At 34.0% G+C, this 26,770-nt stretch overlaps 1 protein-coding gene across 4 annotated transcripts in view; it reads left to right on the top strand.

Moving 5' to 3' along the window:
- Positions 1–26,770, top strand: part of MTBP (MDM2 binding protein) — a 71,139-nt gene that overhangs the window by 43,781 nt on the left and 588 nt on the right. The window contains exons 14-22 of one of the 4 annotated variants that reach the window (XM_054692005.1): positions 1,159–1,320; positions 9,796–9,913; positions 12,923–13,078; positions 15,834–15,929; positions 19,360–19,476; positions 22,572–22,838; positions 24,327–24,564; positions 25,138–25,251; positions 26,422–26,487. In XM_054692005.1, coding sequence (XP_054547980.1) covers positions 1,159–1,320; positions 9,796–9,913; positions 12,923–13,078; positions 15,834–15,929; positions 19,360–19,476; positions 22,572–22,838; positions 24,327–24,564; positions 25,138–25,251; positions 26,422–26,487 — 1,334 coding nt within the window. Of the gene's footprint in view, positions 1–1,158; positions 1,321–9,795; positions 9,914–12,922; positions 13,079–15,833; positions 15,930–19,359; positions 19,477–22,571; positions 22,839–24,323; positions 24,565–25,137; positions 25,252–26,421; positions 26,488–26,770 lie in introns of all 4 variants that reach the window. The other 3 variants (XM_054692004.1, XM_037502205.2, XM_037502195.2) reach the window with 3 other exon arrangements.

The following is a 26,770-nucleotide window of genomic DNA, read 5'->3' as shown; positions in this document are numbered from 1 at the left end:
CAGAACAGGCAGAGTGATGAAATACACTGCTGAGGGAAGCAGCGGGCACAGCAGGAGAGGTCTGTTGTGCCATGTGGGACCCTTCTTAGCGGCCAGGGATTGAACCGGTGCTGCAGAGGCTGCAGGCAGCTTCACAGCCCAGCGCTCAACCACTGCGCCACCAGGGGAGGCCCATTGGTCAGTTTTAACAGTAGGATCATTGTGTACATAGCTCACTGCTGAGTCACATAATGTAGGATCATGATCAGCTCTTCTTTCTTGTATATTCCTTGTTTTTCTTGTGGTTGGTAAACACCTTATTATTAATTTGCCCATTTGGCTGAATGCTCAAACATGAGTTCCTTTTTATTTCTCTTTAATATTTTGCTCTGTAATGCATAGATTGCTTCTTAAACCTGCTGATATTCTAGAGTATACTTTTCGAATTTCCTGTTTTGATCCCCTTTGTCCTCCTTTTGCTTGAATTACCCCCTTGTTTGGCTGGAGTATGTCTCCTAGTAGTTGCTTCTTGAGTAAAAGTTCATGGGCTAGACATTTTTCCAGCTCATGCATGTCTGAAAATTTATTTATTTGACTGATAACTCCTATGGAATTTTAGCTTGCCACCTTCTTCCTAGAACCTCAGAGGTACTGCCTTTCTGCAGGCACCCAAATTGACTCTTCCTCTGCTCTGCTGACTCAGTTACCACACCATCATCATCTTGTCTTCCAAATTTTTTGAAAACTGTTACTATTTATCATTTCTTCTTTTGTTGTCCTTCTTGATTCCTTTGCTATGTTAGATTTTGGGAAGTAAAAGAAAGAGATGAAGTAGCCAAGCAACCACGTTAACTTAAAGGTCTTACGATTTTATTTTCAAATAAACATTAACACAAGGCCATTCCTAATTCTCTGCAGTATATTTCTGAGATCTTTTTGAAACTTGCTGTTACCATTTATCACCTTTTGGTGTGAACAAATTACTTTTTTTCTGTTTATTTCACATAGCTGGAAATTCTGCCATTACCTACAAATGGGATTAAAATGAAAGCAGGCCTCCACAGGAATGCTGGAGAAATTCATGTACTTTACTTTTGAAAATATTTCCCATAAAAGGATAGTAGGTAAGCTCAAGAGAGACTTTAAAATCAGTTGTGGTTAATTGTGTTTGTCTTACAGAGAGGAGAAAGTTGGCAAAGCAGCCTGAAGTAGTTTCTGTTGATGAACTAAAGAGTCTATTAATACTCACAAGAGAACAATTTTTAAATCATTTTGATGCTGTAATTCCTAAAACAGTTCTGATAAAGGCAGATGAAATTAAAACCTCCAATATGTTAAATGGTAAGTTTTTTTACTTTAAATATTAGTTATTTTGTGTGTGTGGCATGTATGACAATTCTTATTTATTATTAAAACTAATGTATCGACCAAATCAATATGTCATGTAAACATAGTAATGCCATTTATTTGTATATGCAAATGTATGTATGTATAAATAATGAGCTGCATTTTTCATCATTTAAGCATTAAAATTCTTTCATTGCTTCTTTCAGTAAACATGTTCAGTGTTTTGGGCAGAGGGTGAAGCATTTTTAAGGTTAGCCCTCTAATACTCTACTAAGCTGCTAGAAATGGTACATTTCTATTAAGCTATGTTTTTGATAAATTGAAAAAAGTAGAATCTATGCAATAAATTTATTGTTTTTTTAATTGTTATATTTGTCAGTCATTTACATATCTGTATACCTTCGAAGTTACAGTATTACTCTTCCATATGCTCACACACTTCACTCATCCTCCACCAACTTCCCATGCCAGGCCCTAGCCCCTTCTCTCCTCAGCTCTTTCCATTCCTACAGTAACCAGTACATATGTCACAAAGTCTAAGATTTCTTTTTTCTGCTTACACAGTAAATTCAACATAGTTAAAACAATATATACTAAGAGGTTCATATTTGCCATTCATTATCACAGTCACCAAAGTTAACTGAGAGCACAGGAAATAATTTTCTTTTTTTTTTAAATAATAAATTTTATTTTTATATTCCCCATACAATTGCAACCCCCCCATTCTGACCCCAATCCCTCCCCTCCCGCCCCCCAACCCCCAAAAGTGTCTCTGGTTCATAGTTTTTTGTTGATTTTGATTTTCACTTTCTTATAGTTATTCATTTTCCTGGTCCCTTATTTAAGTTTTCTAGATTCCTGCTATGAGTGAGACCATCCGGTATTTTTCTTTTTCTTTTTGGCTTATTTCGCTGAGCATGATCCCTTCCAGGCCATCCATGTTGCTGCAAATTGCATGTGTTTATCTTTTTTGAATGCTGAGCAATATTCCATGGTGTATATGTACCACATCTTCTTGATCCAGTCATCTAATTTTGGGCATTTGGGCTGTTTCCAAAGCTTAGCTATTGTAAATAGTGCTGCTATAAACATAGGGGTGCAGGTGTTCTTTGGAATTGATGTTTCTGTGTCCTTTGGGTAAATACCTAGGAGTGGAATTGCTGGATCATATGGAAGCTCTATGTTTAGTAGGTCCAGAAATCTCCACACAGCTCTCCATAGTGGTTGGACCAGTTTGCACTCCCACCAACAGTGCAGAAGAGTTCCTTTTTCTCCACAACCTCGCCAACATTTGTTGTTGCTAGTTTTTTTAATATGTGCCATTCTCACTGGTGTCAGATGGTATCTCATGGTAGTTTTGATTTGCATTTCCCTGATTACAAGTGATGTTGAACATTTTTTCATATGCCTGTTGGCCATTTGCATTTCTTCTTCAGAGAAGTTTCTTTTTAGCTCTTCTGCCCATTTTTTGACTGGATTATTTTCTTTGTTGTTGTTGAGTCTCATCAGCTCTTTGCAGATTTTTGTGATCAGTCCTTTATCATTAGTGTTGTGTGCAAAAATGTTCTCCCAGTCGGTGGGGTTTCTCTTTGTTTCTCTTTGTTTTCTCTTTGTATTGTCTCTTTTGCTGTGCAGAAGCTCTTTAATTTGATGTAGTCCCAGCTGTTTATCTTTGCCTTCAGTATCACTGCTTTGGGTGATGTGTCTGTAAAGATGTCTTTGATGTGCAAATCACGTAGTGTTTCGCCTATATTTCCTTCTATATATTTTATGGTTTCAGGTCTTATGTCTAGTTCTTTAATCCATTTTGAGTTGATTTTTGTGTATGGTGTGAGGTAGTGGTCAAGCTTCATTCTTTTGCATGTAGCAACCCAGTTTTCCCAGCACCATTTATTGAACAAACTTTCTTTGCTCCAATGCATAGTCTTTGCTCCTTTGTCAAAGATTAGTTGACCATAAATCTGTGGGTTTATTTCTGGATTTTCTATTCAATTCCATTGGTCTGTATGTCTGTTCTTGTTCCAATACCGTACAGTTTTGATGATTATGGCTTTGTAGTATAGTTTGAAGTCTGGGAGTGTGATGCCTCCATTCCCTTCTTTTTTTTTCAGGAGAGCTTTGGCTATTCGGGTTTTTTTGTGATTCCAGATGAATTTCATCAATAATTGTTCTATTTCTTTGAAGAATGACATTGAGATTTTGATTGGAATAGCATTGAATCTGTATATTGCTTTTGGTAGGATGGCCATTTTAATAATGTTTATTCTTCCAATCCATGAGCAGGGGATGTCTTTCCATTTCTTTGTGTCTTCTTCTATTTCTTTTAACAGTGTTTTATAGTTTTCTTTGTATAGGTCCTTTACCTCTTTTGTTAGATTTATTCCCAAATATTTGATTTTTTTTGTTTTGATAATAAAAGGGATGGTTTTTTTGATTTCTTCTTCTTCAGATTTATTGTTTGTGTATAGGAAGGCTACTGACTTTTGCGTGTTGATTTTGTATCCTGCCACTTTACTGAACTGATTGATTAGTTGAATTAGTTTTTCTGTGGAGTTTTTGGGGTTCTCTATGTATATTATCATATCATCTGCAAATAGTGATAGTTTGACTTCTTCTTTTCCTATTTGGATTCCTTGGATGTCTTTCTCTTGTCTTATTGCTCTGGCTAGGACTTCCAGTATTATATTGAAAAGCAGTGGTGAGAGTGGACATCCTTGTCTTGTTCCAGATGTTAATGGAATTGCTTTCAGCTTTTCACCATTGAGAATGATACTGGCTGTTGGCTTGTCATAGATGGCCTTTATGATGTTGAGGTATGTTCCTTGTATCCCAAGAATTTCAAGGGCTTTTATCATGAATGGGTGTTGCACTTTGTCGAAAGCTTTCTCAGCATCTATTGATATTATCATATGGTTTTTATATTTCTTTTTGTTAATGTGTTGGATAACGTTGATTGATTTTCGGATGTTAAACCATCCTTGTGTCCCTGGAATGATTCCTACTTGGTCGTGGTGAATTATCTTATGGATACATTGTTGGATTCTGATAGCTAAAATTTTATTGAGGATTTTTGCATCAGTGTTCATTAGGAAGACTGGCCTGTAGTTTTCCTTTTTTGTGTCGTACTTGTTCAGTTTTGGTATTAGTGTAATGTTGGCTTCATAGAACGTGTTTGGTATTGTCCCTTCCTTCTCAATTTTTTGGAAGAGTTTGTGAAGGACAGGCACTAATTCGTCTCTGAATGTTTGGTAGAATTCATTTGTAAATCCATCAGGTCCTGGGCTTTTGTTTTTCGGGAGGTTTTTGATTACCATTTCAATTTCGCTGCCTGTAATTGGTCTGTTTAGGTATTCTATTTCTTCTTTATCTAGCTTTGGGTGATTGTAGAGTTGTAGGAATTTGTCCATCTCCTCTAGATTGTTGAACTTGTTTCCATATAACTGTTCATAGTAGTTACTGATTATTCTTTTGATTTCTGCTGTGTCCGTTGTGATTTCTCCTCTTTCATTTGTGATCCTGTTTATTTGTGCTTTCTCCCTTTTTTCCTTTGTGAGCCTGGCTAGGGGTTTGTCTATTTTATTGATTTTTTCAAAGAACCAGCTCTTGGTTTCATTGATCTTTTGGATTGTTTTTTTTAGTTTCGATTTCATTTATTTCTGCTTTGGTTTTTATTATTTCTTTTCTTCTACTGGTTTTGGGATTTTTTTGTTGTTCTTTTTCTAGATCTTTGAGCTTCGAGATTAGGTTGTTTCTTTGAGTTCTTTCTTGTTTCTTGTTGTGAGCTTCTATTGCTATATATTTTCCTCTTATTACTGCTTTTGCTGCATCCCATACATTTAGGATATTGGTGTCCTCCTTGTCATTCAATTCAAAGAATTTTTTTAATTTCTTCTTCGATCTCCTTATTAGTCCAGTGGTCTTCTAGTAGTGTGGTTTTTAATCTCCATGAGGTAGGAAAGTTCCTTGCCTTCTTTTTATGGTTTATTTCTAGTTTGATGCCTTCATGGTCAGAAAAGATGGTTGGTATGATTTCAATCTTGGTGTATCTGTTGATGTTTGTCTTGTGCCCCAGTATGTGATCGATACTGGAGAATGATCCGTGTGCACTTGAGAAAAATGTGTACTCCGTTTTTTGGGGGTTTAGTGTTCTATAGATGTCTGTTAAGCCCAAATGCTCTAGGTCCTTATTTAGAGTTTTAGTTTCTTTACTTATTTTTTGTCTTGTTGATCTATCCATTGTTGATAGTGGTGTGTTGAAGTCTCCCACTACGTATGTGTTTTCTCTGATGTCTGTTTTCAGAGAGGACAACAGTTGTCTGATATATTTTGGTGCTCCTTCGTTTGGTGAGTATATGTTAATGAGTGTTATTTCTTCTTGAAGTATTGTCCCCTTGATCATAATGTAGTGACCATTGGGGTCTCTTTTTATTTTTTTGAGTTTGAAGTCTGTTTTATCTGATATAAGTATAGCTGTTCCTGCTTTCTTTTTTGGTCCATTTGCTTGTAGGATTGTTTTCCATCCTTTAACTTCGAGCCTATTTTTATCTTTTGTAGCTAAATGTGTTTTCTGGAGATAGCAAAAGGTTGGGTTTTGTTTCTTAATCCAGGCTGCAACTCTGTGTCTTTTTATTGAAGAGTGTAGTTACATTTAGAGTTAATATTGTTACGTTAGCATTTGCATTTGCCATTGTGTTTGTCTTTCCTTTGATTTTATTTATTTATTCTTTTAATAACTTTTTTTTTTTTTTTGGCCTTCTTTCATTGTTATTTGTCCCTCTGAGGTTCTGGCTTTAGGATTTCTTGTAGTATTTTTTGGAGTGGGGGTTTAGTCGTAACGAAATTCCAGAGTTTCTGTTTGTCTGGGAAGGTCCTTATTCTTTCTTCATAGAGGAAGGAGAGCTTTGCGGGATAGAGTATTCTTGGTTGGCATCTGTTTTCTTGGAGTCTGTTGACTATGTCCCTCCACTCTCTCCTTGCCCGTAGTGTTTCTTCAGAGAAGTCTGATGTCAGCCTGATTGGTTTTCCTTTGAATGTTATCTGTTTCTTCCCTCTTGTCAGCTTCATTATTTTTTCCTTGTCCTGGATTCTTGGGAGCTTTACTATTATGTGTCTTGCTGTATTTTTCCTTTCGTCGTGGAAGTTTGGTGTTCTTCTTGCTTCTTGTATATCAATTTTCATCTCCTTCTTCGCGTTTGGGAAGTTCTCTTCAATTATCTCCTGGAATATTTTCTCTGTTCCTACATCTCTCTCCTCTCCTTCTGGAATTCCTATAACTCTTATATTTCCTTTCCTCATGGAGTCAGATAGTTCCCGAAGTCTGTCTTCTGTCTTTTTCCTTCGTACTTCTCTTTCCTTTTCTGTTTTGGTTCTTTTTATTTCTGTGTCTTCAAGAGTACTTATTCGTTCTTCCATTTCATCTATTCTGCTTTCATTGCTTTTCCCAGAGTTCTTTAGTTCCTCCATTAATTCTTTGATCTCCTGCATTTCTTTTGCTTCCCTCTTTAGGGACTCAATTTCCTTCTTCTGATCATTGTTTTCCTTTATGAGTTCTGTCATTTTTTTAATCACGGCAATTTTAAATTCTCTTTCTGGAAGGCACAGAAGTTCTCACAGGAAATAATTTTAATGTTAACTTACATTTCTTTTAATTTTCATGGTTTCTGTTCTGGTGAATTGAATAGAGTAAAACTTTTCACAGTCTAATAAAAAAGCATTGAAAGATTGCCTGAAACTTTAAATGTATGAGATAATTTTTTGTTTTTATTATGAGAGTAATTTTTATTACGTATGTTAATAAGAAAATGACCAAAGAATCAAGTTAGCACTAATGCTAGTTGAGTGCTCTTTCTCTACGTGACACCATGCAAATACACAGAGGAGTAAAATTTTTAGTCTTCGGCTTCAACAGAAGAAAAGCAAAATATAAATACAGCATCTAGTATTTCATTCAGGGGTCCAGTCTTGAAAGATAGATTGCCAGGTTCAAATCTCAGGTTTGTCACTGTGAGCTGAATGTCTTTGGGGAAGTTATTCAATTTCTTCCTGCCTCTGATCCCTTATGTTTTAAATGGGATGATAATGTTACCCATTTTACTAGGGTTATTGTGAGGATTAAATAAGTTGATGCATATAAAACACTGAGAACATAATAAATACCAAAAAATTGTTAGCTGTCCTTGTGTTATCATTATTATTGTTTTTACTTGTCAGACCAAAGTTGAATAGCAGTGCAAAGTAAATTGAAAGACGTTGGAGACACTGTAAGGTTTAAGTTTACTTGTCAGTAGAGGCTGTATTGAGTGAGAGAGTGCAGCTTCTCAATTACGGCATGGTCTTTGGAGCAGGACTATCAAGTTTGAATCCATGTTCTGCAACTTCCCTTCAGTGTCCTTGGACATGGTTTTTTTTTGTTTAAAGAGGTGATTTTTTTTTTTAAAGATGTATTTATTTATTTTATACAAGACTGGGTACAGTCAGAAGCGTGGGAGGGCGAGAGAATTCACCAGAGCCAGAGTGGGGAACAGAACAGGCAGAGTGATGAAGTACACTGCTGAGGGAAGCAGCGGGTGGCAGGAGAGGTCTGCGTGCCATGTGGGACCCTCTCCGGTGGCCAGGGATCAAACTGGCGCTGCAGAGGCTGCGGGCAGCTTTGCAACCCAGCACTCAACCAGGGGAGGCCCTGGACATGTTTTTTAACCTCTCTGAGCCTTAGGGGTTTTTTTGTCTTTAAATTAGAAATGATACACATTATTGTGAGGATTAAATGAAGCATTTATAAATTGCTTAGTGAGTTGACTATTATGAAGTAAGTGTTGTATATTTGTTGGTTAAATAAATAAATAAGAATTGGTCCTGCCCAGTGGTACAAGGAGTTAAGTCTCAGCACTATTAAGCTATCTGCAGCCACTGCAGCATGAGTTCAATCCACCGCCAGGGAACTGACCCACATGGTGTGGCAGACCCCTCCTGTCTCGCCCGCTGCTCCCCTCAGCAGTGTATTTCAGTGGATCTACCTGTTCTGCTCCCCACTCTGTCTCTGGTGAATCCCTCACCCCCCTGCACCTCTAGCCTACACCCCAACTCTTGTATATGTAAATAAATCCTTAAAATAAATAATTAAATAAATAAGAATTTAGAGGGTAGGAGAATAGTCACAAAGCACTTTATTAGCAGCCTAGGCACTTGCTGCCAAAATACATGGCACATATGGGTGTTTGTCCAACTACTAATGATTTTTTCCTTTATATTTCTAGTGGAAAGTCATGTAAACATTAAAAAGCAGATTGTTTGATTATTAGATCTCATAAAATAGTCAATATTTCTTTGCTTTTACTAAGAAAGAGGAAGTAGCTTATTTAGATGGGCTTTGGTGGGGCCAGTCAACATAGGCATTAAAAATATTTTAAAATACTCAAGTCTAAATTGTTTAATAAATAAAGGGAAAAGAACGTGCAGTTGGTTTCTGTTTTCATTTTTGTTTAAAAATTACTACCATATCATTATTACTCTGTAAGTCTCCTATGGTATAAAATGGATTTTTTTTTTGTCATGGTTGATGATAGTCAAACAGCCAATGTCCAATAACTTTCAGTCCACATATTAGAATAGTGTAATAATTCAAAACAAATTTAAAAACCATATAGTTTTGGAATCCAGAAAGTAGTGCAGTTAGTAATTTTGACAGTATTAAAACAGTTTGGATGTACACATAACTTAGGAGAAAGGAAGCTGTGCCTTTAAGTTTTTGATGAGACTTACAGGATTATCAGCAATCTCAATGTTAGTTCGCTGCAGCTTACAGCTAGAAAGATGAATACACTTGCATATATTATTGCTTTAGTAGTAAAATAACATTTAATGTTAGTGATTTATTTGAAGATGTGCACATGAAAGCATCTTATATTAATGATAAATGGTAATTATTTCTAAAGTAACTTTTACCTGAGAACAGAATGTTGATTATTTTATAATTCAAATTTGAGAACTAGGCAATCTCTTTTAAAGATAAAAATTTTTCTGGCACTGTTGCTAATTCTTCTTTGTTGTATGAAAATCACATAGTTTACCCAATATATTCTCCGCAGAGTAGTTTCCTTTTCATTTAGAACTAATTTCACAAAATATAGCAGTTATATTTCTATTCCACATAAGTCCTCACAGTACTAATTTTTGAGTTCTGATTCATAACTTTTATTATGAGGAGATAGTAAAATAAAGTTTACATGCCAAATTTTTTTCTTTTCTGAGAAGCTTTACTGTGGCATTTTACACATTTCAGGCTGTCAGAAATATCTTAATAGATGCCTGATGTAAGTTTTATACAATTAATCCAATGTGACTTTACATGCATATTTTTAGCATATATATATATATATATATGTATGTAAGTGACTGCATGTATATATTTTATATAGAGAAATTCAATTTGTTAATACCTTTTGGTACTTATGTGTCTTTCTTTTTCTTTAGAACCTAGTCCAGAGGAACCTGTTTCTTCATATCCAATGGAAAATAATCCTCTGGAATGGCCAGAAAGGCATGTTCTTCAAAATTTGGAAACTTTTGAAAAAGCTAAACAAAAAATGAGGTAATATTTAAATATCTTAGACACAAAGCAAATTCTATACAATCCTTATCAAAGTTTCAATGGTTTTCTTCAAAGGAATAGAAAAAACATTACTAAGATTTTGCATAGAAACATAAAAGATCCTGAATAGCAAAAGCCATACTGACAAAATAAAGAAAGAATGGAAATATCACATTTGCAGACTTCAAAATGTATTGTATCAAAAGAATCAAAAGAATATGGTACTGGAGCGAAAGCAGACACACAAAACAATGGAATAGAATTGAGAGCCCAGAAATAAACCCACATTTACATGGGCAGTTACTCTACAACAAAGGAATTAAGAATATACATTGGAGATAGGAAGGTTTTGTCAAGAAATGGCATTCGGCAATCTAGACAGCCACATGCAAAAGAATGAAACTAGACCATTGTCTCACATATCCAAAAATTAACTCAAAATGGAATAAAGACCTGAATGCAGGACTTGAAACCATAAAATACATAGAAAACAGGCAAAATACTCTGTGAATTTGTCTTCAGTGATGACTTTGAGGACAAGGGAGACAAAAGCAAAAATAAACCAGTGAGACTATATCAAACTAAAAAGTTTCTGCACAGTAAAAGAAACAAGCAATAAAATGAAAAGACACTGTTGAAATATAAGAAAAATATACACACTCTGCATCTACAAGGGATGATAGCCAAGAGCTACGAAAAAACTCATACAAGTCAAGAATAAGGAAACAAAGAACCCAATGAAAAAATGGGCAGAAGTGACTAGACACTTCTCCAAAGAGACATGCAGATGACCAACAGGCACATGAAAAAAATGTTCATTATCACTTATTTGTTAGGGCAATGCAAATCAAAACTATAATGAGAAACTGTCTCACGCCTGTGAGAATGCCCATATTACAAAGGCCAGAAATAACTAGTGTTTATGAGGCTATGGAGGAAAAGGAACCATCTTACACTGTTGATGGGAATGTAGACTGGTCCAGCCCCTATGGAAACAGTACTGGGGTTTCTCAAAATACTGAAAAACTACCATCTGACCCAGAAGTTCCATTCCTAGATAGCTCTCTGAAGAATGCAAAAACACTAATTACAATAGCCATGTTATAGAAGCAACCTAAGTACCCAAAGACAAATGACTGGATTAAGAAGATGTGGTATATATACAGAATGGAATACTACTTAGCTATTAAAAAAAGATGAGCTCTTGCCATTTGCAGCAACATGGATGTAACTGGGGATGATACTAGGTAAGTGAGTGAGACAGAGAAATTCAAATACTAGATGGTTCTATTTATATGTAGAATAGACAGAAACAAAACAAAGGGTCAGACAAAACCAAACCATACACATCCTAGAAATGTACTAAAATTGAGGCTACAGATCAAGAGGGGGAGGGTGGAGAGCAAATGGGTAGCTGGGGCTCAATGCACCCTGGCAGAGCACCACCTATGGGTGCTTTGGTAATGGATGTGGTGTGGTAATGTGCCATCTGAGCAGGTGTAATCCTGTACCTCTTAATACATAGTGTTTCAGGTTCATAGTTTTTGTTGATTTTGATTGTCACTTTCTTATAGTTATTCATTTTCCTGGTTGGGGGGCGGGAGGGGAGGGATTGGGGTCAGAATGGGGGATTGCAATTGTATGGGGAATATAAAAATAAAATTTATTAATTAAAAAAAAAATTTTAAGCAAATTATGGGACCCTTTACCCTCACTAATTCTCCGGAATGTCCCTGACCTTGTAAAATAACTTATGAGAAGTCATTCTGAAAAATAAAACAGACTCCTGGGAATCATAAAAAAAAATAAAAAATAAAATAAAGATGCAACAAATGGGGAAAGACAGACCTGTTAGATAAGGAATGTGAAGATCCCCCACTCAGTAGCAAATTAAGTGAGACAGCCGAGAACTAACCAATCACAAAAAGACTGGTGGAGCTTTAGAATAATCAGGGAAAGAAGGTCTATATTCCCTGGGACACAACTCCACTTTGGCTTCCTTGCCCCTCCCTGGCCTGGTTTCATGGCCTGGGAGTCCCACTTTATTTCTACTCTTTTTCTCCTCAATAAACTTTTTCTTTCTCTAAACAACAACAACAACAACAAAAAAACATAGTGTTTCAAACCCATGTGACCTCAATAAAAAAGAAAGGAAAAAAGATATTTAAAAAAAAGAAAGAAGTTAGGGTATCTAATTAGAAAGTAGAGTACCTCATTCAAAATTAGTCTAGTTCTTACTCTGTCATTTTAAACAGTTCTCACTCTGGTTCTGTAATGCAGCCTATTATTAGTATTTATATCTGAAAAATAGGAATAATGATTGTTTTCTAGGTTTGGTATGCTGATTTTCACTTTACACCATACTTACTTTCAGGTGTTACTTCATTTTGAGATAGGGCCTATTCTGGTTTTTTTTTTTTTTTTTTTAAGGAAATCTGTGAGGATTAAGAATATATTATATGTGAAGTAGTTTTTAAGTATAAAGTCCTACATATATTTCAAGTAATAATAATGTTTCAGTCCTTTGCACAGTGTCATAATCATGACCCGAAGAGACCTTGGAGAGATTTCTTATTACGGTCATATTTCATAGTTGTGCTTCAAGTAATCTTTCAAGTTCCTTGGAAAATTGGAACATTTGGTCTCTGTCCTTAAAAATTGCAATATTGTGGGGTTTGGAACATACAAGAAAGTTGAGATTTAAATTCTAAAATTGATAACTTTACACTAAATAATCCTGCCATTATTTATAAAGAATATAATTATGTTTATTTTAGTTAAGTCATAATGTTGACATGGTAACTTCAAGTTTCATTGTTATATAATAGATTTTTAAAAATATACCTTGATATAAAATTATTTGCAAATATTTTACTTTCTTTTCTTTCCTAAAGGTTGGTTCTTAAGTTTTCTTTGTGTATTTTCCTGGTTTCTGCTCATGTCAACCTTTCTTGACTATAATGAATTCTAATCCACTTTTAATAAATCTGTGTAACATTATTTTTCCAGAACTGGTTCATTACCTCTTTCATCTGAACAACTGCTTGGTCATAAAGAGGGTCCACGGGATTCAATCACATTATTAGATGCTAAAGAATTGCTGAAATTCTTTACCTCAGATGGATTACCAATAGGAGACCTTCAACCTTTACAGATTCAGAAGGGGTAAGTTATAAACTTAAAATTTCCATTTTTTTAAAAAAATTGTTTTTGCAAACATTTTAGCTCACTTCCCCAATTAAATGGTGCTGCATGGCACACTTAAGTAGAATTCACAGGTTTTATCCTACTGTTTAAGTTGACTTTCTCACATTTTACCTTTACCAAATGTTTTGGTATTGAATACAAGGGAAGTAGGAATAATAAAAGCAATGTCAGTATATTCCCTATAGAAGTCACTAGTTTCTATTTTGAATACAAAGGATAGTACTTTTTTAAGAAAAATTATCATTTGACTTGCACATTTTTTTAAAATCTTTTCTGTTATTCTCTGGTTTTGATTTACTTGTCATGACATTGTCAGTCATGCCTAAAGTTGCAAAAGTACAGCCTTTCAACTGAAGAGAAAAAAGGGTGGTGTAATGAAAATGCTTTTGAAACTAACATTGCCAAGTAAAAACCCAGTATCTACATGAATAATTTACAACAATTTTGACTTATATGACAACTTCCACTGAGTGACTGATTAGTAAATGCTAGGTGTGTCTGAAGTTGATTTAACTACAGGCAAAATTGTGACACCAAATACTCGGGAGATTTGAATAATTTGCTCATTATCACACTTTGTTTTAATTATTAATCCCTTATTTTGAAAACCTGCCAGCAGACCTTAAAAATTATAGACCACTTTTGCAAAGCGTCTATTGGTAAATAGTAGTGATTTTCAAGGTAAAAATTGGAAAGAATTTATTTGAAAGTAGTTATGATAAGAACATTTTGCCTTTAGGTGCATGCCCACCAGAGATAGGAAGCAATTTTGAAAACTTGAGCATCGTTATAACTCATGATCTTAATGATATAACATTTTGTAATTTAGGAGTAATTTTTCATAGCTCAGAGCTTTGAGAGATGGATACCCGGTATTGTGGGAATCAAGAAAGTGAAGTTCATATACATTTTCATCTATTAAGTTTTGGATGATTGTCCTTCTAAATCCTTCAGCATAAATTGGCAGTCAGATGGGTTTGCCAAAATTGATTATGAGGGTTGTACTCTTTTGGAACAGAATGTTTCTAGATGCAGTGTTGTAGGGGAGAAATACTTAATTCTTTCTGTAGGTTACGAGTAATAGTATCTAGGAAGCTTTGATATAGTTCCTTGACAGTATAGAATTCTGTAATTATCAAATATATCTATTAACATTGAACTTGAAGAATGAGCTCTCATTGCAATGAATAAAGAACCTATATACTCTTATTAAATGTCTACCTTTAAAAGGAGCCGTCCAAAATGAACCAAGTGTTGATATGACTGCTATGTATCTGCCAATGAAATGTTCACATATTGACATTGACAAAAAACATATCTGTTAAAATGTTTCTTTAAAAAGTACAAGATATGAGTAAAATTAAACGAAAGTAGATAAGCTTGCCAAGAAAGACTAAAATAAAAACTGGAATGCAACGTGGTAAAGAAAAGAAATGAAATGCTAGGTACCTAAAGAGTTCTATATTATAGAATTTTTCATTATAATAATCAGTTATGAATACTGTGTTGTTGCAATTTATTGTGGTTATTTTTTTAAAAATTTGTATATATTATGTTATTGTTCATTTTTTATTGTTACTTTTTGTGGAACATGTTAAGTGGGTTCATCATTTGAATATCAATTTTGGTTTGGGGTGTCCATTAATAAATTATTAATATATTGCTTATATTTATAGTTTTTCATGTAATAATTTTAAGCACTTACAGCACACTAGGTAATTTTTGGTGGCAAAAGAGCAGTTTCATTACTAATGCTATAGGAAAAAAATGTGATAGCAAATTCATTCTTGGTACTTTACTGTGTTCATCCTCTACTCTCTTCCCTTTCTTTATAACATTTCCAAGTCTTCTGAATTCAAGTCCCTGGTGTTCATTCTGTCTGATAACCACGGACACATAATTCTCCCTTCCTTTCTAACTTGTAACCAACTTCAGGAGTACAATCCAGTGCATTAGATCACTCATCCCTAACTTAGGCAGAGAGGGCAGGCACGTGTCAGAATAACCAGGAGAGTTTAACCTAATTGTACTAACCTTCCGGAGATTTTGATGTATCCCCGCAGATCTGGGTGTGGAAGTGGTTGACCATAAGTATTTTATGTGAATTTACTGTGTCATTAGTTCTAACTTATCTTCTGATTGAAAACCAGCTTCAGAAGAATGGGGGTCAGGAGTTAATCTCTAAATATCTCTGAAATTTAAAAGATTGCCTAAAATAGAGGTCAAGACATCTAAATTCCCAGGCAAAGGAAAGTCTGCCCCCCACCCCATTTGTTGTAATGGGAAGTAAATACTTCTTTTGTTATCATCAGCTCAGTTTGACTTTAATTATTTCATCACAAAAAATAATTTAACTAGATGCATAAATACCAGTTTACTCTACCAAGGCGGGGGAAACCTTTAGGGATAGTGTTGCTGCTTAATTTCCCATTGCAAATCACTCACCATTCTTGATTTATCATTTCTCGAAATAGTTTTGTGAAATAGTCACATTCTAATTTTGGAAACTAAAGGCCCAGAAAATTTAAGTGACAAAATATATAGGCCTAACCCTGCTTAATTTCCTTTATATGCTTTCTGGTGTAACTTATTTTTTATCCCATATAAGATTTAACTGTAGAGGAGGAAGTCAGATTTACTGTGTTAGACACTTAATTGAGCTTTTTCTTTCTCATTTAAGCCTTAAATACAAATGTAAGACTTTTTGTTTCAGGGAAAAGACTTTTGTTCTGACACCAGAACTCAGTCCTCGGAAACTTCGGGTTTTACCTTTTGAAAAAGCCTCAGTATGTCACTATCATGGAATTGAGTAAGTTTTTTCTTTACATTTTACTCTCTTGCATGTTGTAGATGTAGTTTATCTAATGTGAGTATGGAGGATGACTAATAAAATGATATAAATTGCTATTTAAAGACAAAGATAAAACAAAGCAATACATACACAAATAATTTGCCTTATGTTGAAAAACAGTTATTTGATAATTAATGTTTTACAGCTCTTAAACACTGTTGTTAGTTACTTGATATTTTAATCAAAATTATTTTGAATTCCTACATTATAAATGTATATTTACATTATGAGTCACATTAATATTCCCTGTCACTAATTACATTGTAATTGCTCATAAACTGTTAGGTGAAATGTGTTTCTATTTCATGTTAATTATGTATATATTTTTGTAGAATTTTAATCAATCAATTTGAATACAATTTCAAAGGATTCACTTGCTTATTAGAGGTTTTAGCAATTTCTGAGATATGCATAACTACCATTTTTACAAGAATGAGAAATGGAATGATACAGTTTATAATACATTTTCAAGACCTTAGTGATTAATTTTGTAAAATGTTTTGCACTCTTAAAGCAACACCCTATTTTACATTGATTTTACATGTATTTTACATATATGAACATAGGAAATGACTTCATTTTACCTTAATCTTGAATAAGCAACTCTTAGAGAAAATGAGCATTCTATTTTGACTGACTTGTGAACTTAATCTTTAAATCACACAAACTTGAAAAATACTCTGGCATTTTTCACTTTGGGTTAAAAATACAAAAGACTATAAGACACTGCAAGGGTAAAAATACTCTACTCCAAATACTCTAGCAGAGGAGAAAGAAACATGATTTTAATAGTATATAAATAGTGTTAAAATACAGATATATAACTCTGCTCAGTGGATGGAGCAAAGAACCACCAGGAACTATTTGAGAGAATTTCGAAAAGAACATGTAACCTCCATTTGAAAGAATAAGGTACAGTTATAGATTCTAGGAAGAGGAAGAACAGTTTTGTTTCTGAAAAAGAGTTGTAAGTATATTGTACTAAAATGTGACCAGTTTATTAAGTCCTAAAGATGATTGTTGCCATGACAAGGAGGTTGATGTTTTATTTTTGAAGCAGTGAAAAACCTTTATCTTTAAGGTGTGAAAAGTATTTTCTTGGATTTGTGCCATTGAAAGAAATCTCATTGTTTTTTGATAAATGGAATTGTATTTCAGGCAAGAAATGTTGAGGGACTAAAATATCAAGGCAATGAAAATAGGAAGGAGGATACAAACTTAAAAGCTATGTAAAGAACTTAAAAAACCAATTAGTTGTTGGAAATGAGAAAAAAGAGAAAATTTCATTGGTGTTTCTAGCTGAGGTGCATGGAATGAATGTTAATGCAATTTAGAGAAACAGCGAAACACCCAACAAGTCATTCCAAAGATGTTTAGATCCTTGTATTTAAATAGGATCTATTTCATTTAAAGAATATTCATGTAAAGTTTGACACTGGAGTCAAAATGTTCAGTTACTTAATTTTTAGTAGCAAAGTTAATCTTCCAATAAAATAGGAGGCAAGATGTTCTACATGCTCTGCCAGTGAATTAAAATAAGGAAAACTGAAGCGTTTAAGAGTTATATGTGTAATAAAAAGGAGGTCTAAAATTTTTTTTTCCTTTTTTGGTTATTTTTGTTTTGCAGAGAAGATACCTGAAAGCCTATTAGAAGTAGTAGGAAAATTTGTAAAGTGGCCAGTGATGAAATACATAACAAAAGCATAATTTCCCTCTAAAATAGTGATTTCCAATTTAAGCACAGTGAAAAGGTATCAAGTAAAACCATAAATACTAGATGTAATCTTAGCAGGAAATGCAGAGTGGAAAAAATTACAAATGTTTATTATATTTGATTAATATAACTTAATGAAAAAAATTAGTGATGTGCACTGACAGCTTTTGTGAAAGGGTTTTTTATAGTTATTTAAAGTAAGAAAGATTGAAAATAATGTCTAGCTTTAGGGGCTTGGTTAAATAAATTGTGGTACGTTTATAAAATAAAATCCTGTGCTGCCACAGAATATTGGTAAGTATATGGAACAATTGAAACTCTCAGACATTGTTGGGAGTTTGAAATGTTCTGTCTGCTTCAGAAAAAGATCTGGCAGATTCTTGTAAAACTAAACATGGCTCAGCAATTCTAATACTGGGTATTTGCCTAAAAGAAAGAAAAACATAACTCCACACAAACACTTGCATAAGAATGTATAGAGCAATTTTATTCATAAAAACCCCAAACTGGAAACAGCTTAGTTGTACATCAATAGGAGAATAAATAAATAAATTGGTTTATCTATACAAAGCAGTACTACTCAGCAGTAACAAGAAACAACAAATTGATTTGTGCAACAACATTAAACTTCTGTCTGTGTGGGAAAAAATAGTTGCAATAAGAATTTGAGGACTTTCAATGAGAAATAGGAACTAAAACATACAATAGTGAATCATCTTTGAAAAAATGCAAATTGAATACTAATTTAAATCTAAGTGGTTCAGATAAGACTTTTAAATTGTTTTGATAACAGTTGGCAGTTCAGAGTAACTACTGAATCATAAAGAGTTAAGAAATGCCACTTGTGTAGGCTTTTCGTTTCTGATATTTAAGGAAAGAATTCCTTGTTTGAGAAAGTAATGTTTTTCTTTTAACACCAAAAATCAGGTGCTTCCCAAGTAGTCTTGAATTTATCTAAATCTTTTATTTAAGCTATTCATATTTTAGCTCTATACATTTTGTACAGTGATTACAAATTTTACTTTGTATTTGTTTTAAATTTTCCTTAAAATTATTTGGAACTTCTTTTTCTCTAGTATCTAATATTTGGATAATATTTTTTTTGTTCTTCCCCCTTTGATTTTTATTAAAGACCTAGAAATTAAACATTATAGAAAAGTTTATAATAAAAACCAACAATTCCTTTCATTATTTCCTAACACCAGTTTTACTTTTTTTCAAAAGCAAGTTTTTATTTGTTTGCTTTTAGTTTCTCTCGTGGCTACCTCTCATATTTAAAGGGTACCCTCCTAACAATGTTTTTTAATTTCTCCATACAGAATGTGTACAACACAATAGTGAATACCATTAGTGTATTAGCATTAACATTTTCTGTGGTACATGGCTAAATATTGACCCCAGGAATGAAACACGTTTTTATCCTCTTCAGCCCTGAAGGACCGATTGGAATGAAATAATCAATAACTGTTTTAACTGAGAGACATATCCATTATATAACTATACTTTTTATTATTTTCCCCAAATTCTGTAGTTTAGTTTCAGTCATTTTGATTCTAATGTCCCTATACTTTTCCTCTGTTTTTAGTTTACTACAGAGAATCTTTTTCTTATTTTTAAAGATTTATTTATTTATTTATTTATTTATTTATTTATTTATTTATTTATTTATACAAGCACTGGGTACAGTCAGAAGTGTGGGAGGATGAGAGAATTCGCCAGAGCCAGAGCGGAGAGCACAGCAGGCAGACTGACGAAGTACACTGCTGAGGGGAGCAGCAGGCGGCAGGAGAGGTCTGTGTGCCATGTGGGACCCTTGCCCAGTGGCTGGGGATCGAACCAGCGCTGCAGAGGTTGCGGGCAGCTTCGCAACCCAGCGCTCAACCGCTGCGCCACCGGGAGGCCCTAATACAGAAAATCTTAATAGTACATAAAATATGTAGAATTTGTAAAGGATATATTCTTCATGATCATCTGTCAGAATATTAAGAGTTACTTGAGCACTACTTCCTGGTACTTTATTCATTTATGCAATATAATATTATCAGATTCCCATTTATTGTCAAGGGATAGTTCTACTTACCTATACCCATAAGCCAATAAGCAAATCTAGCTGTGTGGCTGTTTTCTTCATTATGTGTAAATTATGCTCATTAAGATGGGGGCATTGAGATCAAACTAAGGAAAATGCAAGAGGTGAGCACAACAAATCCAGAATGGTTTTTTTTTTCAAGATTTGGCTGTGTAGTGTGGGGTCTATTTATAATAAACATAGAATGTGGAGTAGAAGCAATTGAAGTGAAATTTAAAAGTTAATATGAAACTGCAATGAAAGTTCTCTCTTCCTATGTTTCTCTAAGCCTTTAGAGTTGTCTCGCTCTTCTTCCACTCTGATGTAAGGAATATTTAGCAAAAACATATAAACTTCTCAAATATGTGTTTCTTCAAGCAAAGTGAAATATATCTACTGGTGGCTTACTTTCTTGTTTTTTTCACTTATCTGGCCTATCCTGGAATAAGAGATACTAGTGACTATAAGAGGCACTATTTTCTTTAATACAAATTAAGCTTTTCTGTCAAACTGTGGTAATCAGTTGGTCACACAAGTCTCTGGTTGCTTTGAAATTTCTTTCATCTGTTCCAAGAGATTTGGCAGTTTCTCCAGCATTCGTTGGCATTGCTTGGTGTGTGATAGGCAGTAAGTGTCTCGCCTTTTTTTATGTTTATAATACAAAAAGAGCTTCATATTCTCATAGGCATTTTTTCTTGCCTTTGGATGGATGAAACATTAGGTTATAGTTTTGCAAGAAAATAGGGAACTGTAGTCACTCATCCAACAATGAACATTAACTTCACTAATATGAAATATATCCACTGCTACTCTGTCTCTGTTCCTTTCTTAATTGTAGAGTAACTTGTTTCAAGGAGAGATCACAGTGCACATTATTCAGTTGAAGGGATAACATTATGAACAGCTATTATCAAGAGATGTTAAAACTAGAAGAACAATTCTGCATCTTAGGATCTAAATCTTAAAGTAGGAAAAAATATTCATTTAGAGTCAAAATATGCATTTTTTTCTCAAAAATTTCCTATAGGCTAATCAGGCACTCTGTTGCCTCTTACCTAAAACCTTTCTAAACTTTCATGATTCTTAATTTTACTCCAGAGTCTATCAGTTGCCAATTATAGACATAGGACTTTTCAGTAATCCTTAGGGTTGCTGCTGATTTTTAGTAAAATATGTTTCATTAAACAACAGACTAGAAAAAAATATATAGAGCATGGAGATACCTAGGTTCTAGTGACTGCTCTGCCATCAATTAACCTTCTGACCTAGGAGCTCAGTTTGCTCCCCTGTTAAATTAACCTTATTGGATTAGAGCAGGGATTTTTTTAGTCCTAGGTATACTTTTAGAAACTTCTTAACAACTATTTAAAAAATACCCGTAATTGGGTCTCACCCTGGTCCTAAAGTCAGAAACTGGCATGTATTTCTGAAAAACTCTTCAGATTATCCTAATACTCAGCCATGGGTTTATCCCTAAGTAAGGTCATGCTTGCACTTTATAGAAGAGATGGTATATGAAAATGGTTGAAGTCAGGCTCTGAAATCTCCCTGCATTTAAATCCTAGTTATCTTCGCATTGTCAGCATACAATAAGAGGTGCTATGGTTAGAAAATAAACCTGATGCTGCTTGCTGCTGCTCATGATGCTCACATTGACACATTTGTTGACTGCCCAGCTATGTGATCCAGGCACTGATTTCAAAAGTTCACATGTACTCATTCAAAGAATCTTCACTATAACTCTTTGAGATAAATGCTATAAATTCCATTTTGCAGACAAGGCAACAGAAACAAAGTTTAATGATTTGATCAAGCTCTCACGCAGCTAGTTAGTGTTAGGACCAGAATTAAGTCCAGAAAATTTGGCTCCCTGGCCTGTACTCTTAGAAATCAAGTATGTGTCACGAGGGAAAGAAAAAGTCCCCAAAACCCCCTCAGATGTTAGAGTAAGGATGCAATCTGCAGGACTTGAACTTGGACCAAAAATCTGATTTTATAGAGACCATCTTAGAACTTTGGAAGGAAAGAGTACAGATAATAGAGAAAAGTTTTCATTTTTATAGTCCTGCCATCACATGTGAAACCATTTGTGTTTCCTTAATGCAGCTATAGAAAGAGAAGAAAGTGGAGAGCTTTCCAAGGTCACACAGCCTATAAGTGATTTTTCTCATATTTGTATTTGTTGTATTTAACAATATGGGATTTAAATCCAGAAGCATTCACTGAACTAACATCTCATTGATTCCTTGAATCAGGTCTAGCTAGAAACCAACTGCATAGAGACAGCCAAAGTGTTTGAAGGAAAATCTTGTCAATCAGTCAATAAGATGGGAAGTGAATTTCAAAGAAAAAATTCACAATGTTCTGAGCTGAATTTGGTGAGCCAGTTTAGAATGCCTTTATATCCTTTTAATCTTTGTGTTGAAAATAAACTTGCCCTTTCTAACAGAAGTCAGCATTTCACGTAGTTACATATCAGCCATGCTGAGAAATCAGAGGTTGGTAGAGATTTAAAAAGTATTAAAACAGCAACTGTATTATTTTGAAAATAAACCAGAGGATTAGCTTAATCTAGCGCCTAGAAACAGTCAAAGAGGAATCAGAGTATACTTCAAAATTTTTAATCTTTTGCCACGTCATTTAGCCGCCTAGAAAAAAACTGAACTTGTGGGAGAAGTTGGCAATTCATTCAAACTTCCAGCTGTTATTAGGAAGTTAACTAAGAACTTTTAATATATGTTTTGCTCTTTTCTCATTGGCAGGGAAAAGACCATCATTGTCCTGGAGGCTTTATTGTAATGATCTTTCTCTCATTTAGATACTGCTTGGATGACCGAAAAGCATTAGAAAGAGATGGGGGATTTTCTGAACTTCAGTCTCGCCTTATTCGTTATGAAACTCAAACCACTTGCACCAGAGAAACTTTTCCTGTCCCTACTGTGTTGAGTCCTCTTCCATCTCCTGCAGTTTTGTCAGAGCCTGGAAGTGTCCCTGATGGAGAAGCTCTACAAAGTGAACTCAGGACTGAAGTGTCCCAGTTAAAAAGGAAATCAAAAGATCTGAATTGCGTTTATCCCAGAAAAAGGTGATATATATTAAGTGCATAAAAACAATATCTTGCCAAAAAGTATTTTTGTCTTTATGGTCCTTTTTTGTTGTTGTTCATATTAAATGGCTTTCATATTTTAAAGTTGCCCTCTGCATATATTGTAGACTAAATCCTCATACCAGGAATATTGTTTTTATTGTGAGCAGTTGATGATTATGCTTATAAAAAGAAATGAGTTGGAAAAAACAGTTTCTTGCTTTATATGCTGATATGCAGTCGATTAACTCAGACAACTGTAGCATTTTTAAGCCAAGGAACACTAGACAGCTTATTCAGTAGAAGCGGCAGCTGAGCTGCTCTGTTGAAGAGGGTGTCCAGAGTGGTAGCTCTTCTTAGTATTCCCATCCCTCCCTCTCACTCTGTCCTGCCTGCAGTGGCCCCGTGAACAAGGAGTTCATCGAGGCACCACTTACCAACCATGTGTTTCATATAAAATACATTGTGAAGTCCTGCATAGTAATCCATTATGTAAAACTTTCCTACATACCTTTTTTTGCCAGTGAAGTAAAATTTCTAAGTTCTTGAACATAAATTAAGTTTGTGAGCTAAACACTCTAATTCCTATTAAATTTACAAATCTTTAGAACCTTTGTGAAATTTAGGTTTTTGCCATCTAAATCAAGCCTTAAATTCTCATTGTATTTGAAACTTTTAAAATATGAAATGTTATGTCAAAATTATCAAATCTCCTGAGCAGTTAAAAATGTTAGAATATTCTTTCCCTGATAAGGACTAACTAAATTATTTCATGAAGACTTTACAAATTCATGGTATTTTTTAAACCAGATAAAGCTAAAAAAGTTAAATTCATTAACATTTGGGATACTGTATTTTATAACATTATTTCTTATTTCTGAGCTGTGACTGAAATATAATAGATCTTCCTGGAAAAAAAAAAAAGGCCATTGTGATCTACAGGTTAGCAGAGTTGAGGCTGGAAGACCTGATTTAATAAAAAGGAAAAATTTGTGTCTTCATGGAAGGCTATGTAAGCATTTTAGAAAGACAGAGTCAAGAGCCAGTTTGATAGTTTTACATGTATTTAACTATAATTTATTTTGAAAAGGTGGTTGTATCGGTACGATAAGTGTAGATGGTACTTTCTTCATTAAATTATCTGAATTGGAAAATGTACATATTTAGCAGATGAGTATTGAATCTATAAATAGCAATAGCTGTGGTGCCATAGCTGATTTATATGAGAAATTATAAGTTGGTGGGAAAGATACAGTAATATTGTTTACTTTCTTAGCTGAAATTTTACTCACCAACTTCTACATCTAATCATTCATCTGAAGAACTAAAAAGGCAACTTTATGATGGTGATGGCTTGTTTAAGGCATATTATCAAGAAAATTTGTTTTCTTTTCTTGAACTATGTTTCAGTGACTCTTAGTTGTAATTTAGAATAAATCTCCTTGTTGATTTGCCTAATTTAAGTTTTTGATATTTTCCCCACAGTAGACTTGTGAAATCGGAAAGTCTGGATTCCATTCTTCCTCAGACAAGTAGCCGTGGTAATCCTCGCCATGCAGGGACATCCAGAAGGCCACAAGCAGAGCAGTCGCTACCGAAGCCTTGTCCAGACCTTAGGTCTGAAACTCCAAAAGTCATTCCAAAGGCCAGTTTAAGACAAAAAAGTGTGCATGAATCAAAAACATCAAGGCAGATAAAGGAATCAAGATCACAGAAACACACACGGGTAAAAATTTATTTTCCATCTCTTAATTCCATAAGGGAAAGAAGTCCTTTATTTGATTCATTTGAAATGTGTGCCTGGAGATGCTAGGAATGAAATGAAATGGTATCTATAATTTGTTTTAAAACAGTCTGGTAAAGGGGGCATTATATAATTAGCCACAAATTGATCATCATTGGAGCTGGTTCATAGGTAAGGATATCAGGTAAGGATTTGTTTAAAAAATCAAATTCATTCTACTTTTCTGTGTTTCATTTTTTTCCATAAAAAAACAAATACACACTTATATGCATGACCCTGCTGTGTGTAACTTTTACACTCATAATTCATTTCCCAAGCTAGGATTTGAATTCCTTTCTTTAATATACTGCAGTCAGTTCCTGCTAACAGATACTATCCTGTGACATGTCCAGACACATAAATGTTACAGGTCTCTTCTCAGTTGTTTTGTCTTAATGAATTTCTTTCATTAGCACAGCTAAATGACTGTGTAATTTAAAGAATTGAACTCTGAAGCTGAAATAATGTGTTTTTACCTTTTGCACAAAATAGTCATATATTATGTTCTATTCTAAGATATTGAATGAAGTCGTTACTGAAACCCTGAAGAAACACCGTATTCCTGAGGCTCATGAATGCTTCACTGCCTGCAGCCAGCGTCTCTTTGAGATCTCGAAGTTCTATCTAAAGGTATTTTGTCTTCTCTACTAAGGGTAAAATTGATGTCATGTTTAATGTTCTTGTTTGACCTAAAATTATGTTCAGTATTTTTCATACTGAAAGCTTTATCACTCGTGGCTAGATTTTTAAGAAAATGGAGATAGAAAAATTGGGGTAAAAATATTTTGTAATTAATGTTAGTCCTCATATGGAGAAAGCTGCATTTTAATTGGTATCCTCCGTATTTTCCTAACAAGTTCTTTTACTTAAGTTAATAATAACTACTAAGCCTGTATAATTAATTAGTAATTTTAGTAAAATTACTTTTACTTTAGAAAAGGCTATTGGATTGTCACAACAATCAATATCTAATTTTGGATACATATCATTTAGTTGTAAGACAATGGGTAGATCACATAATTTTCTAAAACTTAGATAGGGATTGATTATTTGAAGCTTCAAGAGTTTCTGGTTAAAATTGTAGAAGGATCACGTGCATGCCTTTTGTGGAATGTAACTTGAAGGTGCAGGAGAGACTGCTTTTGTTAAAAATCAATCTTTTTTTTTTACTTTGTGATTATTATATAGTTGTTATTTTTTTAAAAGTCTGATATTTGTTTCCTGTATCATTCTCTTTTTGTGGTAGAATGAAATATTCAAAAAGAAGAGAGAGAAAAAAGATATTTTATCTGAAACATGAATGCAAATTATGTATTTGTTAAGTAGTGAAGCATTAGTAAATCACATTGGCAAGGTTGGAGCTTAGATTTCCTCAGTATTACTTGGAATGTGGGGTTATCATGACATGGGCTTATGTCTGTATGCTTGTTTTTGGTTAGAGAATATTGGTATTTAAGGATCAAGCAAAATTACAAGCTATTGCTTTGATTGTAGTACAGCAAGTTCTCAACTAATGTCTGTTCATTTAAAATATTGTTTCATTGTAACATTGGTGAAAAAATAAAGAGCATGGTCAGTGTTGAACAAAATCACATTAGTTGAGGACCTGCTTTGTTTTGTGTTATTTCACTTAAAGTCACCATTTCCAAGACCCTACTGATGTGTTAGGGGAGGACTCAACCGTACTTCCCAATCACATTGATACTTGGAGAATGATACAGGGTAAACAGATTTATTTCAGAATGACTTGCTTTCTGTAATTTAATGTGGAATTATAATAAAATTCTGTCTTATATTTAGGATCTTAAAACTTCAAGGGGTCTATTTGAAGAGATGAAGAAAACAGCAAACAAAAATGTTGAACAGGTAAACTATTCCCAAGCAACTATATTCCATTTATCTCAGGGTAAGTGTGATGGTGTTATAGATGCAGTAAGAATTAGTGAGTGGTCTCTTTTCAACTCTGTCCCTATGAATACTCTTTAAAATACTTAATGACAGACGTATTCAAGTAGAGTATTTAATAGTATTAAGAGGTTGTTTTGTTAACAAAAGCATTTCTAAAATAATGCTAAGAAAGAAAAATAATCCAAAGAACTGGAAAAACTAATTCATCTACTTGTTTCAACATTTGGTTTTATTCCTTTCT

This window comes from Talpa occidentalis, unplaced genomic scaffold (genome assembly GCF_014898055.3).
Source record: "Talpa occidentalis isolate TD23 unplaced genomic scaffold, MPIMG_talOcc4v2.1, whole genome shotgun sequence".
In the NCBI taxonomy this organism is placed as follows: Eukaryota; Metazoa; Chordata; class Mammalia; order Eulipotyphla; family Talpidae; genus Talpa; species Talpa occidentalis.
The sequence above is the reverse complement of the archived record's forward strand: the minus strand, read 5'-3'. Positions and strand labels throughout refer to the sequence as shown.